The sequence below is a fragment of the Anopheles merus genome, chromosome 3L (assembly GCF_017562075.2).
Source record: "Anopheles merus strain MAF chromosome 3L, AmerM5.1, whole genome shotgun sequence".
NCBI lineage: Eukaryota > Metazoa > Arthropoda > Insecta > Diptera > Culicidae > Anopheles > Anopheles merus.
This window is the reverse complement of record NC_054085.1, coordinates 1,102,016-1,120,891: the sequence shown is the minus strand read 5'-3', so window position 1 is coordinate 1,120,891 and position 18,876 is coordinate 1,102,016. Positions and strand designations below refer to the sequence as shown.

Sequence of the window (18,876 nt, the reverse complement as noted above, 5' to 3'; positions counted from 1 at the left end):
ATTGAACATCAAAAAGATTGTTTTTTTTTTCACTTACCACCAAATCCTGGACGCATACTTCCACCACTTGTGGCACCAAAATTGACTTGCTGCTGTTGCATGGCCATCATATGCCGCCATTCTGCTTGCTGCGACCCAATAGGCATACCCTCTGGTCCCACCTGCACATTTGGAGGCCGCTGTACCGGCCCACTCATAACCGATCCGGTTACTGTTCCTGCACCACCACCACCAGCAGCACCTCCACCAGCACCGCCTGCACCAGGAACAACTCCAACGTTGGGTCCAGCACCTCCACCGAACCCTCCTACCATGCCCGCCGGTCCTCTAGGGCCACTGTGACCAGCCATCTGCTGCTGCTGCTGCATGTAAGCTGCATGTTGGGCTCGCATCATGGGTCCACTAGGGGGAATCGGCTGCTGCGTAATTCTTCGCATAGCTGGGAAACGGCCCCCAGCGTGTAGCATTTGTTGCTGCTGTGCCTGTTGCTGCTGCATCATGGCCGCTGCTGCCGCTGCTGCTGCTGGGTTCGCCTGCTGTGCCGCTTTATAGTCTGGTGGAGGTGGTCGAGCACCGGCCACCATCTGCTGTTGCATGGCTTGAGCGCGTATCATTTGCTGCTGCTGCTGCTGTTGTTGTTGCAAAAATTTCATCTGCTCCGCGTGTCGCATTGCTCCTGCCGGACCACTAGCACCACCACCGGCAGCATGTATCATGCCGCCATTAGCACCGCCCATGCCTGCCCCAGTCACAACACCCGTACCGTTACCAGCGCCAGGGGCCATCGAGTTTGACACCATCGTATTCAGCCCACTGATGCCACCTCCATTCGGACCGCCCATGCCACCCATTCCCATGGGAACGTTGGGTCCCATTCCAACACCGCCATTACCCGGACCGCCAGGACCTCCCATGCCACCTGAACCAACCATACCACCAACCATACCAGGTGGTACTGTTCCACCGCCGGGTCCAATACCGGGGCCAGTAGCACCTCCTGGACCATTGCCGCCAAGCCCTTGTCCGCCTTGTGGTCCACTCGCATGTGTTGGCTGCTGCTGTTGTTGCTGCTGAGGTTGGTTCTGTGCTGGTCCTCCCATTCCGGGTTGCTGCTGTTGATGTTGCGGACCACCGCCGTTTGCCATACCCACATTTCCATTAACCTGGTGCTGCTGCTGTCGGGCTCGTATCGTTTGTTGCGTAAAGTTGATCGTTTGGGATTGTGATACCGTATATTGTGCCTCGTTAACAATGGATGATCCTGAAAATGGTATAAAAACGAGCATGTAGAACCAATCAAGTAAGAATTATTTGTGTTACATATCGTGAAATTGAGAACGGAGAAGCCATTACGAACTCACGAGCTTCATATGTGAAAACATTTACATATGAACAATCCTCTATTTTTCACTTCCAGATACTACCCACTTCATTAACCACCCCATTTTACGATTCATCCCTTTGGTCGACGTTCGTATTGGTGATTGTGTGGCATAATAAAAAAGTGCTTAACAATCGTACAGATTTGCACGAACAAATGACGCCAACATTCTACATGGTGCGGGTACTGATGAAACCTTTGATTGGTAAAAGTATAGCTCTACTTCTTCCAATAAGGAACCTTTAACATTAGTTGCATGAACCTATATAGTTTATCCAAAAAACCATTATAAAAAGTGCTCAGCTACACAGCACTAAAAGTTCGAGTCATTTCAGGTACACTCAATCCGGCGATAATGGTCGCTCTGCCATAGCGACAGTGTCGCAAAGGAAATCTATTAACCTAAAAGCAAATCACCGGATGATATCAACATGGAATATAAAAGAAGGGATATTCGGTAGGGTATCATATACACCCCGGCTAGACACGCGAGTCTTAACGATCCGTTTAGTCGTGTCGTTCGGCTTTGCAATCGGGAAAAACGTTACTCCCGCATATTGTAGCTTCCCCTGATTTTTTTTACCAGACGGTAGCACATATTGCATTTCGGTTCAATCGATTGGAGCACGTACAGTCAAATCAAACTGCACATGGTCATGCGCAGTTTGGGCTCTTGTCCTCTGTAAGGGGAAAATGCCACTCAGTAAAGTACAGCAGGCACAGAAACCATATCCTCGTACGAATATTATCCTGCTTTTTTTTGTTTTGGCTGCCAGAATACACTCATTTATGATTCTCGCACTATTTGTGCTCTTGCATTTGAAAGCCTCTCATTTTATTACACATGTTAACACATATGTATAGAATGTACTATATCGCATTAATATATTCATATACATGTCTGTTTGTGTATAAACACCAATTGGGTACATGTATGTGTATATAATATTGGTATTAAAACATATATATTTTAATAAAGCATATAATGTTTTCACGCAACCAAAATGTAGAAAAAAACAAAAAAAAACGAGTTCCTTTTTATTCATACGGGTCTTGGGCAGAATTGTCTAAATATGCTAAAATGTTAAAAGCAACAACAATGTTAAAAATGACGACTTTACTGAATGGGCGTAAAAATACAATACAATACAAAATATTCATCACATTACAAAAAAACGGAAGATTACAAAAGTTTGTTTTGACCGATTTGGTCGATTCTTACCTTGTGAATTGGGCACTTGGTTCTGAGGATGGTTCTGATTAGAAGCATTGCCACCGACATTTCCAGTATTTATACCCTGCCCTGGAACGTTTGGTATCGTGTTCTGGGGTCCAACGTTATTGCCCACATTGCCAACACCACCCTGTCCACCGACCATTCCGCCAGGTAAGTTACCCATACCGGGGCCGGTTTGCTTTCCTTGCTGTGTTTGCTGCTTTGGCCCAGTCTGCTGTCCATGGTGCTGCTGATGCGGCTGATGTTGATGTTGCTGATGCTGCTGCTGCTGATGCTGTGAATGATGCTGCTGGTGCTGTGGATGTTGACCATGCTGCTGGTGCTGTTGATGTGGTTGGTGTTGCTGATGTTGTGGATGTTGTGAATGCTGTTGATGTTGCGCGTGTTGCTGATGCTGTTGCTGATTCTGTTGCTGCTGCTGCTGCTGTTGTTGTTGCTGCTGCTGTTGTTGCTGTTGCTGTTGTTGTTGACCAGTTTGTTGTTGGCTGAAGAAAACACCTTGTTGTGCGGCTACCGAAACACCCGTTTTAAGATCACCACTAAGATGTAAATGCTGACCGGCTGACACCTGTTGATGAGTAAAGAAATAAAATTGAAATTGAAATATTTAAAAAAAAAACAAACATAAGTTTGTTATTATTTTATTTTTAGTTATTTATATGAAGTATATATTGTAGTGCAAGTAGATATTGTTCTTGGGGTTATATTTGAATTAAACATACAATCATTATAAGATTATTTATCCCAGTTTAAAAGAAGATCGCCTGATTTTATAATTAAAGAGACATGGGCTTGCCAAGTTCTAAGTGCTGAATTAAATATGTGCAATTCATCGACGACATAATTGGATTTAATACACACCAACCAACTTTGCATCCTTCGTTTGTTGCTTCCGAGTTGTACAATAGTGGTGTAAAACAGCTTACCACTCCGCTCCACAACATAAGCATGGTATGGTGGCACTTTTCCAATGGACGCATCCATACCTAGACAGTAGTTTATACCTTCAATGCAGTCCCTTCGTAGGGCACTACTGCTTCTACTCCAAACAAATCGAGTTCTTTTCGGGCTGGGTTCAAACTAGTCGCAAATGCAGCACACACATGCCACCACAGTGTACGACAAAACCGGACAAGTTTGTTCATATAGAACACATACACACCAAAAACCTGACCGTGTGCCACCACCGCTAGCGATGAAAATTAACGAGAATGGGCATCGGGAGATTTGCCGAAATCACGTAACACTTCTAAATTAGACGAGTACTCAAACACGGCCTTATCGCGCTGTGCATTGCATTTGATTTTCAAATTCTCACTCGTTTCGTGTGTTCCGTCTGAAAGCCTCCCCAGAAATGATTATGCTGCTGTGAGATGGGCATCATTAAAATGGTGGCTTTATCGATTCTTTCCCGTAGGAAGAGATGGTGCATTCAGTGGCAGTAATATTCCTGAAATGCGTTTGCCCTTTCGATCCCGTTTCGATTGCACGGGATACGATTTATCGGCACGGAGCTTCATTTTATAAAACGGGGTCTGAAGCAAATGAAACGCATTGCATAAAAAATGCATGACAATTACCATTTTTTCTTTCACAAAATAATTTCACACATAGTTTTCAATATTGGAAAATCCGTATTATGCATGCTGTAATGCAACTTATAAAGATTAATGAAATGTACGCAGTTGTAAGCCGAGCAATAAATTATTAGAAAACATATTTAAACTTTTACAGCCACTCCGCCCTATAGAACGTTATTTTGCAAGCAGCAAATGCAGTCTTCTTTTTTCTATAATTTTTTTTCGATTGCAATGTTAAATATAAAGTAAAACAGCAAAACACATCATCTAACAAAATCGTTAACTATACCGGTTTGCAACAAAGCATGGGACGTGCGGTTGTGTTAACGCCAACAAAGCTCGACTCAAAGCTCGCTCTCGAAGCTCCAACCGAAGCACACCAGGCAGAGAAATAACCCTCGGCGGTCACGGACAACGAACGGCCGGCACGTACACTGACGCATCGAGGAGTACTACCACGCTGGCTTCAACGTCTTTCCCGTGTTACCTTCCCACATGCAATGCGAAGAAAAAGAGAACTAAGGCTTGCCGAAAGAGACATCGCACACAGCGAGACACACTACCGAGCAGGAGGGAAGCACTACACGTTGGTGTGCTACAACAACGTCGCACTGTCCACCACCGTGAATTTGGGCGAAGGGAAGCTAGCAACGCAAACTTTAATTTGGGTCATTTGCCATTATGTTGGTTGTGGTGTGCTGCTTTGTACGCAGCCTTTTCTCGTTTTCCTACAGCGAAGCAGCGTACGTATCTCGTCCATAGACAAGCGTTTGCGCTTGGCATTGAGCGAGCTACCGTTAAATATAAGCACTGTTAGTAAAGCATTTCCCCGGTACTACTTGAAAGCATGTGGAGATTTCACCTTTCTAGCGGCTGTTGAGCATAAAATGATGCTTTGCCTGTTTGTACGTTTTAGCGCCACTATACTTGCAACTGAAGCGTGCATATACTTCCAGCACACGTCAAAATTCGACGCAAATATTCCTTTCCGAGGTTGTGCAGCAACTAAGTAAAGTGTGGTTTGATACTCCTCAACCTTCTTACAAAGTCAAAGTTCATACTGTGCCGCAGCAATTGCAATCCACCATTAGGCTAAAGGTAGTGTGTAGCGTAACAGCGGTGACCAACCCCACTACTACTACTACTACTACTACTACTACTACTACTACTACTACTACTACTACTACTACTACTACTACTACAACTACCACGGTGATTATCGCGAGATTTTACTTTTTACCTCGCACGAAAAAACCAACACCAACATTTACATGTGAGCAGTAAAAAGAAATCGGTTCACTGAGTCGGTAGATTTTCACGTACGCCTGTCGTCGCGCCTCGTTTGGTCATATCAAAATGGTTCGGTTTGTTTTCACATTCCCCTTACTATCCAAAAATGTGTCTCTCATCGGGTTCATGGATTTGCTTTTCATCTATTTCGCGACAAAAAAAATTAAATAAGTCTCTAAGGCTTTTGCGTGGTAGGAGCTGAGCTAGCAGCAAAAGTTGCTCCGAATGATTTGATACTTTCTCCAGAGATGTTGGCAGGTAATTTTCGTTTCTTGCTTAGGTTTTTTCCTACTGTCACGATAGCTCTTTCTAGACTATTCGTATAGTACCGCGCTTTAAAGAAAATTAAGATAGGTGTATGATCGTATTGGGCCGGTCTGGTGGTACAGTCGTCAACTCGTACGACGTAACAACATGCCCGTCATGGGTTCAAGTCCCGAATAGACCGTGCCCCCATACGTAGGACTGACTATCCTGCTATGGTAACAATAAGTCACTGAAAGCCAAGCTCACTTCACTAGTGGGTACTGGCGCAGGCCTTGACCGACAGCGGTTGTTGTGCCAAAGAAGAAGAAGAAGTATGATCGTATCATCTAAGAAGCAGCGGGCACAGTCGGATGTTGCTAGTTGAGTGGTTGTTTGTTCGGTAGCTACAAGCCACAGTAACGTCGCATGCCAAACAAAGTGCAAGCTCTGTTAAGGGCGGCCGTTTACTCGCACGACCTAACAACATGTCCATCGTTGGTTCAAGTCTAGAATGGATCGACTCCCTGTATGGCACCGAATAAGCCTCAAAAGTCTGTATAGGCTGGCATGAAGTAGAAACCACGTAGAACGTTACGAAACGAAGAAGAAAGAGAAGAAGATTAATCTCTCTAAACCTAATACCAGCAATAGTTACAGCTGGGCAAAGGGAATGGCAAAGGTAACGTTGAAAACCCTTACCAATCGTGTATCATAATTACAGAAAATTACAATCAAAGGAACGAAAGTACTATAAAGATTTAGAAACAAAACTAAACTGACAAACAAAGTAAGCTACACCAAAGTAGTAGGCTGTTTTGGGTGCTTAAGAATGTTAGAACATGCACCTTCTGGTTTAAAAAAAACATGAAAACTATCGGGGAAGAATTAAAAGTGTCTTTGATGTATGTTGATCCATACGAAGGAGATGCAGCAATAGAGCTTAAACGAATTCAGCACAATTTGAAACAGAGTATAACGCATCAACTGATCACAAATCAAAGCAAGTTCTCAACCACAAATCCCCAAAAGCAACTTCCACCACCATCATCTCCCAACCGCAGTCCCAGGTTTTCTAGGTGTGTTTTTTTCTTCAGGTTTTGAGCTGTGGTATTTTTCGTAAAATTCTATTTTGTAAATAAATTTTCTATTTCTTCTTTAGGTTCCAACATTTCTTAGAAACCAACATTGTACCTTTGGTAGTAGTTGGAGGGTTTGTTGGAATATTTATACTGTATCGCACATTTTTCCTTCAAAGCTTTATTTGCGTTTGCCCTCGGCCAACGTGCTATGGATACTCGTCAAGGCTATGGCGTTACATTCTCGATCAGCTCGGGTATGAGGATACTCCACACTATTAACATCCTTACGCTGCTCTAACAGAAATCGTGCAAGGATTCGTCAAGACAAGAACCGTCCACTACTGCTTTGACATCGACATTACACTGCCGAAGTAGTGATTTATTGGAATTAATTATGAAAATTCGAGGCGAGCACGAATGTGTCACACGGTGCCAACCACCGACGGCCCAATCGCCCAGTAAAGGTATGCAATGGATGAATGAGGATAATAAATGGTAATTTTCGTAAAATGGTGGTCAGTACTAGTTCCCCTGTATGCATGTCAGTGGCACAATACGTCCAACAAAGGGTTGGAGAAAGAAAGGCAGGACAATAATTTGACGTCAAATATATAAGATTCAAAATTCTGTGCTAACCACTTACGATGCCAGTCAATTGATTCTGATATAGGGTAGCATTTCAAAAGTATATGCATCATTCTTTTTCTAGCTTTTCACGACGCAGGAACTCGTTACGCGTAGGGAACAGTAGAAGAAAAATGTTGGCATTTATTTTTTTTGCGATTTTGGTGGTATTTCAGCCTGTAATATCAATCGATGTAACGCAGGAGGAAGGACAGAGTAATTTGTTTGGAATTGGTAAGATTGGTGATAAGAAGTACTGTGATGTTATGTTATTGTTTTGTTTTTTTTTAACCAATGAGTGATTGCTAATAAAATACTTTACAGCAATAATACACGAAAAGACACAACCGCACATTCCTATAATGGTAGGTAATGTAATGAAGAAAGTGATGGCTAATGCAAATGGAATATCGATAAAAGAATACTATATTCAATACGATCATGAATTTGCACCGTTTGGTGAAGACGAACAGTGTAAGTTACCATTTGGTCTCCTGTTAAGCTCTCTATTTGTGTCTAATCCTTCCGTGTAATTATACCGTGCACAGTCTGTGCAGCCATGTTTGAGGGAGTTTCAATTCTGCTGGATACGACTTGGATTGATTCGAGACACCTAGCCAGTGCTGCAGAAGAGTTTGGCATTTCCTACTTCCACATTGACCTGTCCGTGCAAACGTATGTGAAACTACTGGAAAGCTTTCTATTGGCGCGTGGTGGCAGCGATGTAGTGTACATCCTGCCAAACTATCAGGATGCAGATGCCACGATTTATCTGCTCATAACAGATTCATATCTTCGGGCCATCGTCTTTGGCGAACTGGATGGTGATACGGTGGACAGAATAAAGGACCTTCGACCGTATCCATCCTTTTACGCCGTGATAGCAGGAACGATGGAAATGAACACCATACTTCAAAAAGCCATTGATGGTGGGCTGGTGCGTAAGCCGGAGAAGTGGAACTTGCTGTTCACCGATCTGCAGACAGACAAGTATACCCTTGGGGATGATTTCCCACAAATGAATCGTTTGGTTCTGGACAGCAATACGTGTTGTATCCTTTTGCAACAGCGCTTTCCCTGCATCTGTCCTGAATCGTTCGATCCGATGGATGCACATTTACAGAATGTGCTGGAGCGAATTGTGCAATGGTTTATCAAATATCCTATTCCTCTGGTACGCGCATCTAACTGTACGCCGGAGTCACAGCAGCAAGAGCTCTTGGAGCATGCGATCGCAGCGCAGAAGAAACTAATGAACGAGATCGCCGCGATGGCAGAATTTTGGATCACACCCGAGAGCGGTATGTTACGTCCCAATCTTAATCTCTCGATAATCAGCCAACCCGCAAATCAAAACACTACCAGTGCAGCACAGCCGCCGCCAGCTGCCACAATCGGAAATGTGGCAAAAGGTCAGATAGTGCTGGTTAAGAACGAATCGCTTCAACCTAGCAAACGGTTTTTTCGCGTCGGAACAACCGAATCTATACCGTGGGCATATCGCAAACGTGATCCAAATGGAAATATCCTGCGCAATTCGGCCACTGGCGAGCCGATCTGGGAAGGGTACTGTATCGATTTCCTGCATCAGCTGTCGGTTGTTATGAACTTTGACTACGATCTCGTTTCGCCACGGAACGGTACCTTCGGGCTGCGTGATGCGGACGGCAAATGGGATGGCCTTGTCGGCGATTTAGTCGTGGGTGAGATCGATTTTGCTATCGCTTCGCTCAAAATGACGGCCGAACGGGAGGAAGTGGTAGACTTTGTAGCGCCATACTTCGAGCAAACGGGCATCCTGATAGCAATGCGCAAGCCGGTTCGCGAAACGTCGCTGTTCAAGTTTATGACCGTGCTGCGTCTGGAGGTTTGGCTGAGTATCTTGCTGGCGATCGTTGCAACCGCTGTCATGCTGTGGCTTTTGGATAAGTTTTCACCATACAGCGCGAAAAATAACAAGGACGCGTATCCATATGAGTGCAGGTAAGAGAGGGCCAATCTTGCTTACGGTCATATGCAAATTCATTTTAAACAAAAAGTGCTGTTTTGCTTTGACTATTTTTGCAGAAAATTCACATTGAAAGAAAGCTTCTGGTTTGCGTTGACCTCTTTCACCCCTCAGGGTGGCGGGGAAGCACCGAAAGCCCTCTCGGGTAGAACGCTTGTGGCTGCATACTGGTTATTTGTGGTTCTAATGCTGGCAACTTTTACAGCGAATCTAGCCGCCTTTCTCACGGTCGAACGCATGCAAACGCCTGTTCAATCGCTGGAGCAGCTATCACGACAAAGCCGCATCAAGTACACGGTCGTGAAGGATTCCGATACGCACGAGTACTTCCGTAACATGAAAAACGCAGAAGACGTACTGTACCAAATGTGGCGCAATCTAACACTGTCTAGTGGGAACGATCAGGCGCAGTATCGCGTCTGGGACTATCCGATAAAAGAGCAGTACATCAACATCCTGTCCGCGATCGAGTCTGCCAACCCGGTAGCTACAGCAGCTGAAGGGTTCCGCCGTGTCAACGAGCGCCTCGATGCTGACTTTGCATTCATACACGATTCCGCCGAAATAAGGTACGAAATATCGCGCAACTGTAATTTCACAGAGGTCGGCGAGGTTTTTGCCGAGCAGCCCTACGGGATCGCCGTGCAGCAGGGCAGCCATTTGCAGGACGAGCTAAGCTATTTCATACTTGAGCTGCAAAAGGAGCGCTACTTCGAGTCGCTCACGGCTAAATTTTGGAACAACAGTGCCCGGTCCCAGTGTCCCAACACCGACGACAGTGAGGGTATCACGCTGGAAAGTCTGGGGGGTGTGTTCATAGCGACATTGGTGGGATTAGCGCTTGCAATGATCACACTGCTCGGTGAGGTAATTTACTATCGTCGTAAGGAGAGCAGCCGAAACTTTATTAAAGTAGCACCATTCGGAAATGCGGACAAACCCATGGCGCGGGATGGTAAGCGCATTGCTCTGAAACAAAAATCGATCGCTGCGGTGAAGCATCTGCTCGATTTGGACACGCCAGCTAAGGCGCTTCGCGGTGCGACGACAGTGAAAATCAACACGAAAAAAGAGAAGCCAATACCGAAGGAAATTACGATCGGCAATAAGTTTGTATCAGCGGCAGAAAAGCAACAAAAACTTTCCTACATTGCCATAATGCCTAGGAATGCTATACATTAGCTACATGCAAGATGGCCTCTATAAATGGATGAATAATGCAATGTTTACTTTAAATATTTTAAACTTTAAGTTACTCACTAATGAAATTTATGTATGCTTTCTGGTTAGTGCATTAAACACAATTCAACAATACGAAAGTATTTAAAAACGCTTTGTTTTCAAAAGAATTAGGAAAACAAACAAAACGCTCTGTTCACGAAGAAATAAAGAATTTTCATTTTAAAAGCAGATCACTCCAATGAACTCAATGTTGTTCCAGCTAATTTCAGAAAAGCCCAACAATTGTTATGAAACACTGCGGAGCGGCAACTATTTTTAACACTGGTTCGCCAAACAAATTGTATCTAAGGGTGGAAATCAACTAGCTGCTCATTTATTCTGACAACTGACCAGCTGCACGCAAATAAGTGTGTTTGATGGTAGCGGTTGTCGGGCATGGTGGTAGTAGTCCAACGCTCAAAGTATATTGTCGTGACCAAACGAGTATGAAGATGAAATAAACCATACGTTTGATAGACTTGTGGCGTCTGTACGCAAAGATTCACAACGTAATGAGTGGTTGCCTTAGCCAAACCCATGCCCATGCCCCGAGATATCCGCTTCATTAAGGCAAATGGTTTGAAAGCTTCACTTAGTGATAGATAAATGGTGTTGATCCCTAACGTGGCCTGTTTCGGCTACCCGGTTTTGGGATAGAGCGCGCACCGGAACATCGTGGGTGTTGGAATGACTCCATTTTCCAGAAAATACTACTACTACTACTAATACTACCACGGCCAGTCGATATTCTTGAGCCCTACACCAAATCCCTACACGCAGGAAACATGAGGGCTCTTTGTTTGATTGATTTTTTAATGTTTCAAACATTCGCCTCCAAACGACGTTAGTTCTCTACCAGGCAAAGTGTTTCTTTGGTTTAGCAGCAAACGGTAAACAGTTGCTCGCTAGCCCTGGAAAAAATAACTATACATCACTATACATACATCGCGTGTATGGCCTCTGGCAGCCGCCATCATTGACAATGATTGCATAATCATTAATTCAGCTTCATTACATTTTCTGACAGCATGACTCGTTTTGCTGCACCGGGACCATGCTGGGTCAGGCGTATAGATTAGAATGTATATATATATATATCGTTCATCTGCAGCCCGAGCGACTGCAAGTGTTAGTGAAACCACATCGATAAAATGCGTTCCATTATTTATCTATACTAGATAAAAACTAATCAACATTTCTAGAAGAAAAAAAAACACTAGTGTAAAATCAATCAAAATGCTTTCTTTTTTAAAAACCAATTTAAACAGTTAAACGAATTGCAACATTTCATTTCATGGATGTGTCCCTCTGTTTACTCTAGCAGTAGTTGAAAACGAAAGAATGTATTAGTATGATGTTTAAATTTACAAAATAAATTATAATATTGATTGTTTATTATAAGTTATTAATCTTTTTTTATGTGTTGGTAATCACATTAAATGATTTATTGAAAAGCTATGTAGCTTTTCTAATATTCGAACGAAAATGGTGAACTGCCAAATAGTTTGATGTTGTCTACCCTTGACACTAATTGCAAAATGAAATCAACATACGGCGTTATCCCCGGTCTGTTTTTCGATTAATTTCAAATTGACCAAACACACAACCCACATAAAATGGAAACCAAGTGTTTAATGGAACCGGAAGATACGCTTCAAACGCGCATAAAAAGTGAATACATATACCGGAAGTAGCGTTAGGTCATAATCCGATCAATCTTTCATAATTCGTTGCGAACGGTGGACCCGGCCGTTTCATAGTGGCACTATTATTGTATTTGTACATGGCCTAAAACGATTCGCACGCACATTGCATCCGATGGATCAAACTAATATGTTGATATCGAGCGCAAAGGTTTATCGAGTTAAAGGCATTAGCTTACACTTGATTTTGCGACCGAGCAATAGCCCATAAGATGGTTTAAATGAAAATAAAGTGTATTTTTCTCAACTTGTGATGCATAAGGTCATCTTGATGGTTTTTCAAAACTGTGGTGGCGTTTTGCCAACATTTTACCCGATGTTGGTACCAAATTCAGTGCAAATGGAAACACGGATTTTAACGCCTTTTAGCCAAACGCATGAAAACATCAACAAAGTTTGAGATTTTGGAGCGCCTATCTGACCTAATAGGAATCGGATCACCTCCTGTATAGGCTGGATGTGGTTCGACTCTCATCTAAACTGTCCTTTCGTAGCTACTTAGTAGGCTTGCAAGCCGCCCTGCTGAATGGACATTAGAAGAAGAATACGATGAAAAAGATTGGTAAAATTATCTCAAAACTGACAAACCCGGCATTTCTACTTGCAATATTATCGTTTAAGCTACAAACCAATATTATATTTAAGAATCTTCATAAAGCTTACCGTGTGAACAGTTTTGTTGTTCCGTTTGGATTGACGACCAATCGTTGTTTCGCAGTTGGCGCTTACCTGTGAAAACATCAAAAGGTATTTGCATTATTACGATCGATACAAAACAATGTGAGAGGCAGTTAAAAAATTTTACCCGTAGTTAAGCATTTTATTTTTATTTAAACAATATTATCGCTAAAGCTTTCATAATGCTCACATTTAAACATCATTCTCATCAGTTGAAATTTATTATAATAAATTATGATGATTCAATTTTATATCGAGTGGACACAATGTAATATTCCTTAATAATTATTTAGAACTGACGGCAGCTTGATTTTAACAGGTAGAGAAGAATGCACGGGTGCTAGGAAATTGTAGGTAAACTGTTAAAACGAAATATACAAAGAACGTAAATTGCACCGTAATAAAATAACTGTGATAAACGTGCCTTCAAGCCGAAATAACACATTTACATTACAATAAATGGTAAAAAACTATTAAAGAAATAAAAACCAACGTAAAAATATCACTGCAAATAGTGAGCCAATGGGTTGATAGTTTCATCTAATTCCGTATAAGGTTTTACGATTCACTATTTTTAGCGGCACGTACAACCGAACCTCCGTTAATCGAGCAACAACAGCAACAGTTTCATCCATTTAACACAAGAAAATGCGGTTAATTGAATTATAAAATTGCTCAAATAGCATCCTTTTCCTCAGTTTCCTATTCAAGTAGGAGAACACGGGGCAAAATGGGCATGTGGAGCAAAACAGACATCATCCTTGATTTAATCCATATATTGCACAGGTAAGGTAAGCTTAAAAACTCAAAATGTGTAGTAGTTTAAAAAGGTGAAAAACTAATAATTGGAGTATTGTATCATCAAAATGAGTGGTGATTACTAATAACTCTTAAACAATAATTAAGATTAATTTGCAAATTGGTTCAGTTCAACAATAAGCTTTAATTAATGTATAAAAAATAAGGGGACGTTTTACTGAGGTTATTTTTGAAGATTTGGATTTGGATTTGGATTTGGAAGATTTCTGTACAATTAATTCCTACATTCTTCAGGAAAATTATTACAAATATTTATGTTAAAATCAAAACTTTGCTGATGTTCGACCAGCGCAAAATGAGAAGTTACTTTTGGCAAATGGTTGTTGATTAGACTATGCTATTGTAATTTTCCGATTAACAAACCTAATGGTTAATTCGTTCCGAACGGTGAAACGACCAAAAGGCGATGTTAAAGATTTTGCTCAGTATCTCATTGAACAAATGACTTTACACAAACGTTTGAACAATAATCGATGCTTATACTTCAGACTATTCGTATGTGGCAAAATTCTTTTAGTTTTAGGGACCAAATGGCCTTATACCAAAACATGAAACTTCAAAACAAAGACGCAATATGGGTATGAACTTCTGTGATAAGGTTATGGTGTCTGCTTAAGCAGCGTATTAGAGCGCAAGTAAACCAGTTCTTGGAATTTGGATGACATTTTGAGGTGATGGTTGTAGTCTCATATGCGCTTTCATTGTTAGGTTGCTTTTGCGTGTGTTATTCGGATATGTCCATTTAAAGTAAAATATTTCTTCATTTAGTCATGTCAAAAAAGTTGTAAAGTTTAAATATAACGGATTTCAACCGAATAAAAGTTAAATGGGCTAGCCTTTCAAATACAAACATATAAAATATTTTGGAATCTTGAATAATGATTATTTGATGGAATAACGATACTACTCAATTTTATTAAATCTTCAAAAAATAATAGTGGCGGATTAGTTTCTTGATTTTTATTGCCAACTGGGTTACAAAATATATTTTTATGGGTGCAATCCAATCCGAAAACATATCACTATCAGCCAACCTTTGCTAACAATTCAGCACCACAGTTTGAAAATATTTCTTTTTTTTTTTAAGTACTAGAACTAAGTTTAGCTTTTAGAGATTTCATATCTATTCTATCAAAAGGAACAGATCATTTTCCGCAAATTGCATCATTTTGAGCTCTATTCTTTTTTTTATTTTTAATTTTATAATTAATCAAAGGTACTAAATCCTTAATGATGTACCATTTTTCAATCGTTAGAAGTCATTTTAAACGTGTACATTTGCCAATAATGCAAGTTTTGCTTTCACCCCACCATTCGACTATTTTGCTCCTCGTTTCTCTAATTGTGAGGTGAGTGTGATCCATATTGTCCTAATGTTTTAACGTTTCAACATACTTGCAGCAAATTATTAGTTGTATTATTTTTTTCATTTTCTTATGGAGACGCATGGTGTCCTTACAAATAATATATATGTATATACCGACCGCAGTAACGTGTAACACTTATCAAAATGTGTTATGCTTCTTACTTTTACTATCCACATTTTAAACAATTTAAATTATTAATTCATCATAATACTAACATTACATTCAGAACTATGTTTGTTCGTAAAAAAAGAAGCGAGAAATACTGAAGGTTCATTTAATCTGGTTTAATCAATCATAAGGAAAACAGTAAGGAATCATTCAACACACAAGACATCGCAGCTTAATGCAATTAGCTATCAGCTAACTGCCTAAACCGTTCAATGTAAAAACTGGATCGATATCGTATCATGACACAAAAAAAGGCATTCGGTACTCCTAACCAGTGCAGACACAAACCTACACACACACATATATACACTTCATTCCAAATGGCACACTCACCACCATCATCACCCTGTCGACATTCGCAACATCATTATCATTGGCAGCGCAGGGATCATTATAATCATTGCCGCCGACATCGTCAACGTATACGTGTTGGATTTTTTTTATTTTAACTCTCCTTCTCTCGATCGGAAGCATGTAGTAGTACCAATGGCAGTCATAGTGGTAGTGGCTAATGCCTATCCCGAAACGTTCAACGAAAGAAGCTGCGAAAGGAACAGCATTCCTGGTAATAAACATGAAATATAAGGGTCTCGCAAAACCCATTAAACTCTCCCGGAAACATGATCAGTTTTGCGATTTATGGTGCTGTGTGCGCCCTCGAGAATCTGTGTTCTCTGAACGGAGTACTGGTGAAACTTCGCCACAGTACCAGGGGCGAAGAATAACTTCAGTAAAGGCGGTAGCTTTTGAGATGGAACATGAAACACAAGTAGTAGATATCGCACAGCATTTTTTGCATCTGATGCCTAAAAGTGCGTATGAATGGTTTTAGGTAATATATTTTAGAAAAATGCGGGCAATTATACTTTCAAAAAATTCTATAGTAGTTTATAAACGTCTCTTTTTTAATTTAATTTTAACCTTTTTTTAGAAAAACTTAACATCAAAAACTATCCCCATGAGCGATTTTGATGGATTTTATCATTATTCAATCCACTAAAAATAAGCAATACAATACAGAATATTAGAACCCGGGACATGGTTCGACAAGCCGTATATCCGTGTTTCATTGCACCAACGTTGCTGCTTGCTTGTTATTCTAACCCAGTGAATGTATCCCATAATCTCTCTGTTGTACAGCCGTAGTATATGCCGTGTTTGTCCGTAAATACGAAAAAACAAAGTCCACCGATTTCGCAGCCGATTGTTCGTTACACGTGCGGCAGTGGCAATGTGCTCAAATGGCGGTGTAAAATATAGAGAAAATGAAGAGAAAAAATTGAACTTCCGCCCTTGTGTGTGCTCGTGTTCTGCGAGCCATACACACATACACGGATTGATACACACAAAAATGCATTTCTACAAATACACACAAGCAGAACAGTTAGCAAGACAATAACCGCCCAACCACTAAGAGCCGCGAGAGTACGAAGTAACTTGACTGCTGCCTATCCGCGACCATACGGCGGCGGCATGCTTCGGATTGATTTGTTTCTGGAATAATTAATGCAAATTAGTGTTTGGATGAATGCAGCTCCTTGCGCTTTTTGCAAGTGCATTAATTGCAGTTCGGTCTGCAATTCTAAGTTAACTGTCAGTGTATCTTCCTCAAACTCACCTCCCCCCCCCCTCCTTTCCACGCCAATCAGCGGAGTGAGTTGGTCGGTAAACACTGTTTGCGTGTGGACCATACGGCCAGCAGCGAGAACGCCTGGTGCAATAATGATGTTTGGAAGAGACGTAGCTTCTTCACTGAAACTGCTTTATGTATGTGTATATAACAGATGCAATTGAACGCCAATCGGATGCATCACAGTACCGTATGTAAGTACATTCTCTCTGCGATGTCTAAGATCATTTTATTCATGCATTGTTCATAAAACTTTGAATGCGGATGCGACTTACTACGTCAACTTTAACCAAAAAAAAGTTTACGTGAATTAAATTCACAAAATAAAGACATAAGGTCAGAGTAACTACTAATATTTCATGTGTAAAGCCTACTAAATTAAAATAACTTAAAGGTGTACAAATTCCATATACAACTGAAACAAATGTGCCTTCCTAAGACATTCATTTTAAGGTGACATAGAATGTTTCAATACACGAACCTTTGTCATCACAGTATTGACAAAAAAAACGCACATGACTTGTGTGCTCTTTTTTATCTATAATTTGTCAAATAGGCGAGATATCGCGTTTTGTCGTGTATGGACCCATCCGCATTCGGGAGCACAATTGAATATGCCAAGGTAAATTTATCAATCCGTGAAAAACATGTTTTAATTGACACAATTCATATCAAATAAGATATAACATACTTACTTTGACACGATTAAAAAAATAAACTTTTTGACAAAATTATGATTTTTTTTTAGATTTTGTCTCGGCAAATGCCCACTGTGTATTATTATCTACGATATTGGGAATATGTTCTTCTTCTTTTGGCTCAACAACCGTTGCCGGTTAAGGCCTGCCTGTACCACACACACTACTTGTTGGTTTGGCTTTCAGTGACTTTTTGATCCCCCCATAGCAGGATAGTCAGTCCTACGTATGGCGGCACGGTCCATTTGGGGCTTGAACCCATGACGGGCATGTTGTTAAGTCGAACGAGTTGACGACTGTACTACGAGACCGGCTTGGGAATATGTAGTTATTTTAATATTCATGTCTGTTTGTATATTGTTTCATGAACAATAAGAAAAGTGCGTCATAATTTTTTAAATAGACTACAGGTGACAGTCATCAATTTTTAATTTCATAACACGTTACTAACTACTAATTACTACTACGTTACTACGTTACTAAAACTAACCTTATTTTTGCATGTTTTTGTTTAGTTTTGTATATTTTTATATACTATGTTTGTAACAAATCAACGGGAATATTTTAAGTTTTTCAAGAGATTTTAAGTTAAGCGAAACGACTGCTCGGTTCCGGTTGAATAAGCAATTTAATAACATATATTTTAAATTCGGTAACTAAAAATTGAGAAGAGAAGACTTTCTTTCGAATCGAATCGAGAAAAACCAGTCAACAGAACAGAATATAATTCCTCCGGTCTGTCTAAGCCACTATAAGTGGCAGTTATTTGTAACTACTTTTAGTGAGGATTATAGGGCTACCTATAAAAGCACGCGTAGAAGGATCGGTCCATGCTAGATTTGAACCCATTATCTACACTTCTATTTGGCGTAGCGACCTAGTAGTCATGCCGGCCTATATAGACTTTCGAGACATATTAGTACCGCGCCGCTAGATAGCCAGTGCTTGCTACGCGGGAAGGTCCATATGAGGTTTGAAGTAATGACGGGCATGTTGTTAACCCTGTAATGGCCAAGTTTTTGTTTTTCGTAAAAAAACTGTTGAACACGTTCCTCCCAAATTTTCAACTTTGAATCGCTGTCGCGTTTGGTAGATAGAAGTAAACAAAAAATCAAGGTAGAAGTGTTGTTAAGGTGCTTTTAGATTG

General features: G+C 41.0%; 2 protein-coding genes across 11 annotated transcripts in view; one reads left to right on the top strand and one right to left on the bottom strand.

Annotated features, from left to right (window-relative positions):
- LOC121600637 (neurogenic protein mastermind-like) overlaps positions 1–18,876 on the bottom strand; it is a 67,575-nt gene that overhangs the window by 4,447 nt on the left and 44,252 nt on the right. For 8 of the 9 annotated variants that reach the window (XM_041929427.1, XM_041929422.1, XM_041929425.1 and 5 more), the window contains 3 exons: positions 13,033–13,098; positions 2,604–3,186; positions 38–1,261 (listed from right to left, as the gene is read on the bottom strand). In XM_041929427.1, coding sequence (XP_041785361.1) covers positions 38–1,261; positions 2,604–3,186; positions 13,033–13,098 — 1,873 coding nt within the window. The remainder of the gene's footprint in view (positions 1–37; positions 1,262–2,603; positions 3,187–13,032; positions 13,099–18,876) is intronic. The other variant, XM_041929428.1, reaches the window with a different exon arrangement.
- On the top strand, positions 6,024–11,283 carry LOC121600638 (glutamate receptor ionotropic, kainate 3). 2 transcript variants are annotated; one of them, XM_041929432.1, is made up of 5 exons: positions 6,024–6,810; positions 6,894–7,671; positions 7,762–7,911; positions 7,986–9,420; positions 9,505–11,283. In XM_041929432.1, the coding sequence occupies exons 2-5, from the start codon at positions 7,503–7,505 to the stop codon at positions 10,625–10,627; spliced, it is 2,877 nt and encodes a 958-aa protein (XP_041785366.1). In that variant the 5' UTR covers positions 6,024–6,810; positions 6,894–7,502; the 3' UTR covers positions 10,628–11,283. The 2 variants fall into 2 exon arrangements, with proteins under 2 accessions (XP_041785366.1, XP_041785368.1); XM_041929434.1 differs by having other exon boundaries at positions 6,894–7,911.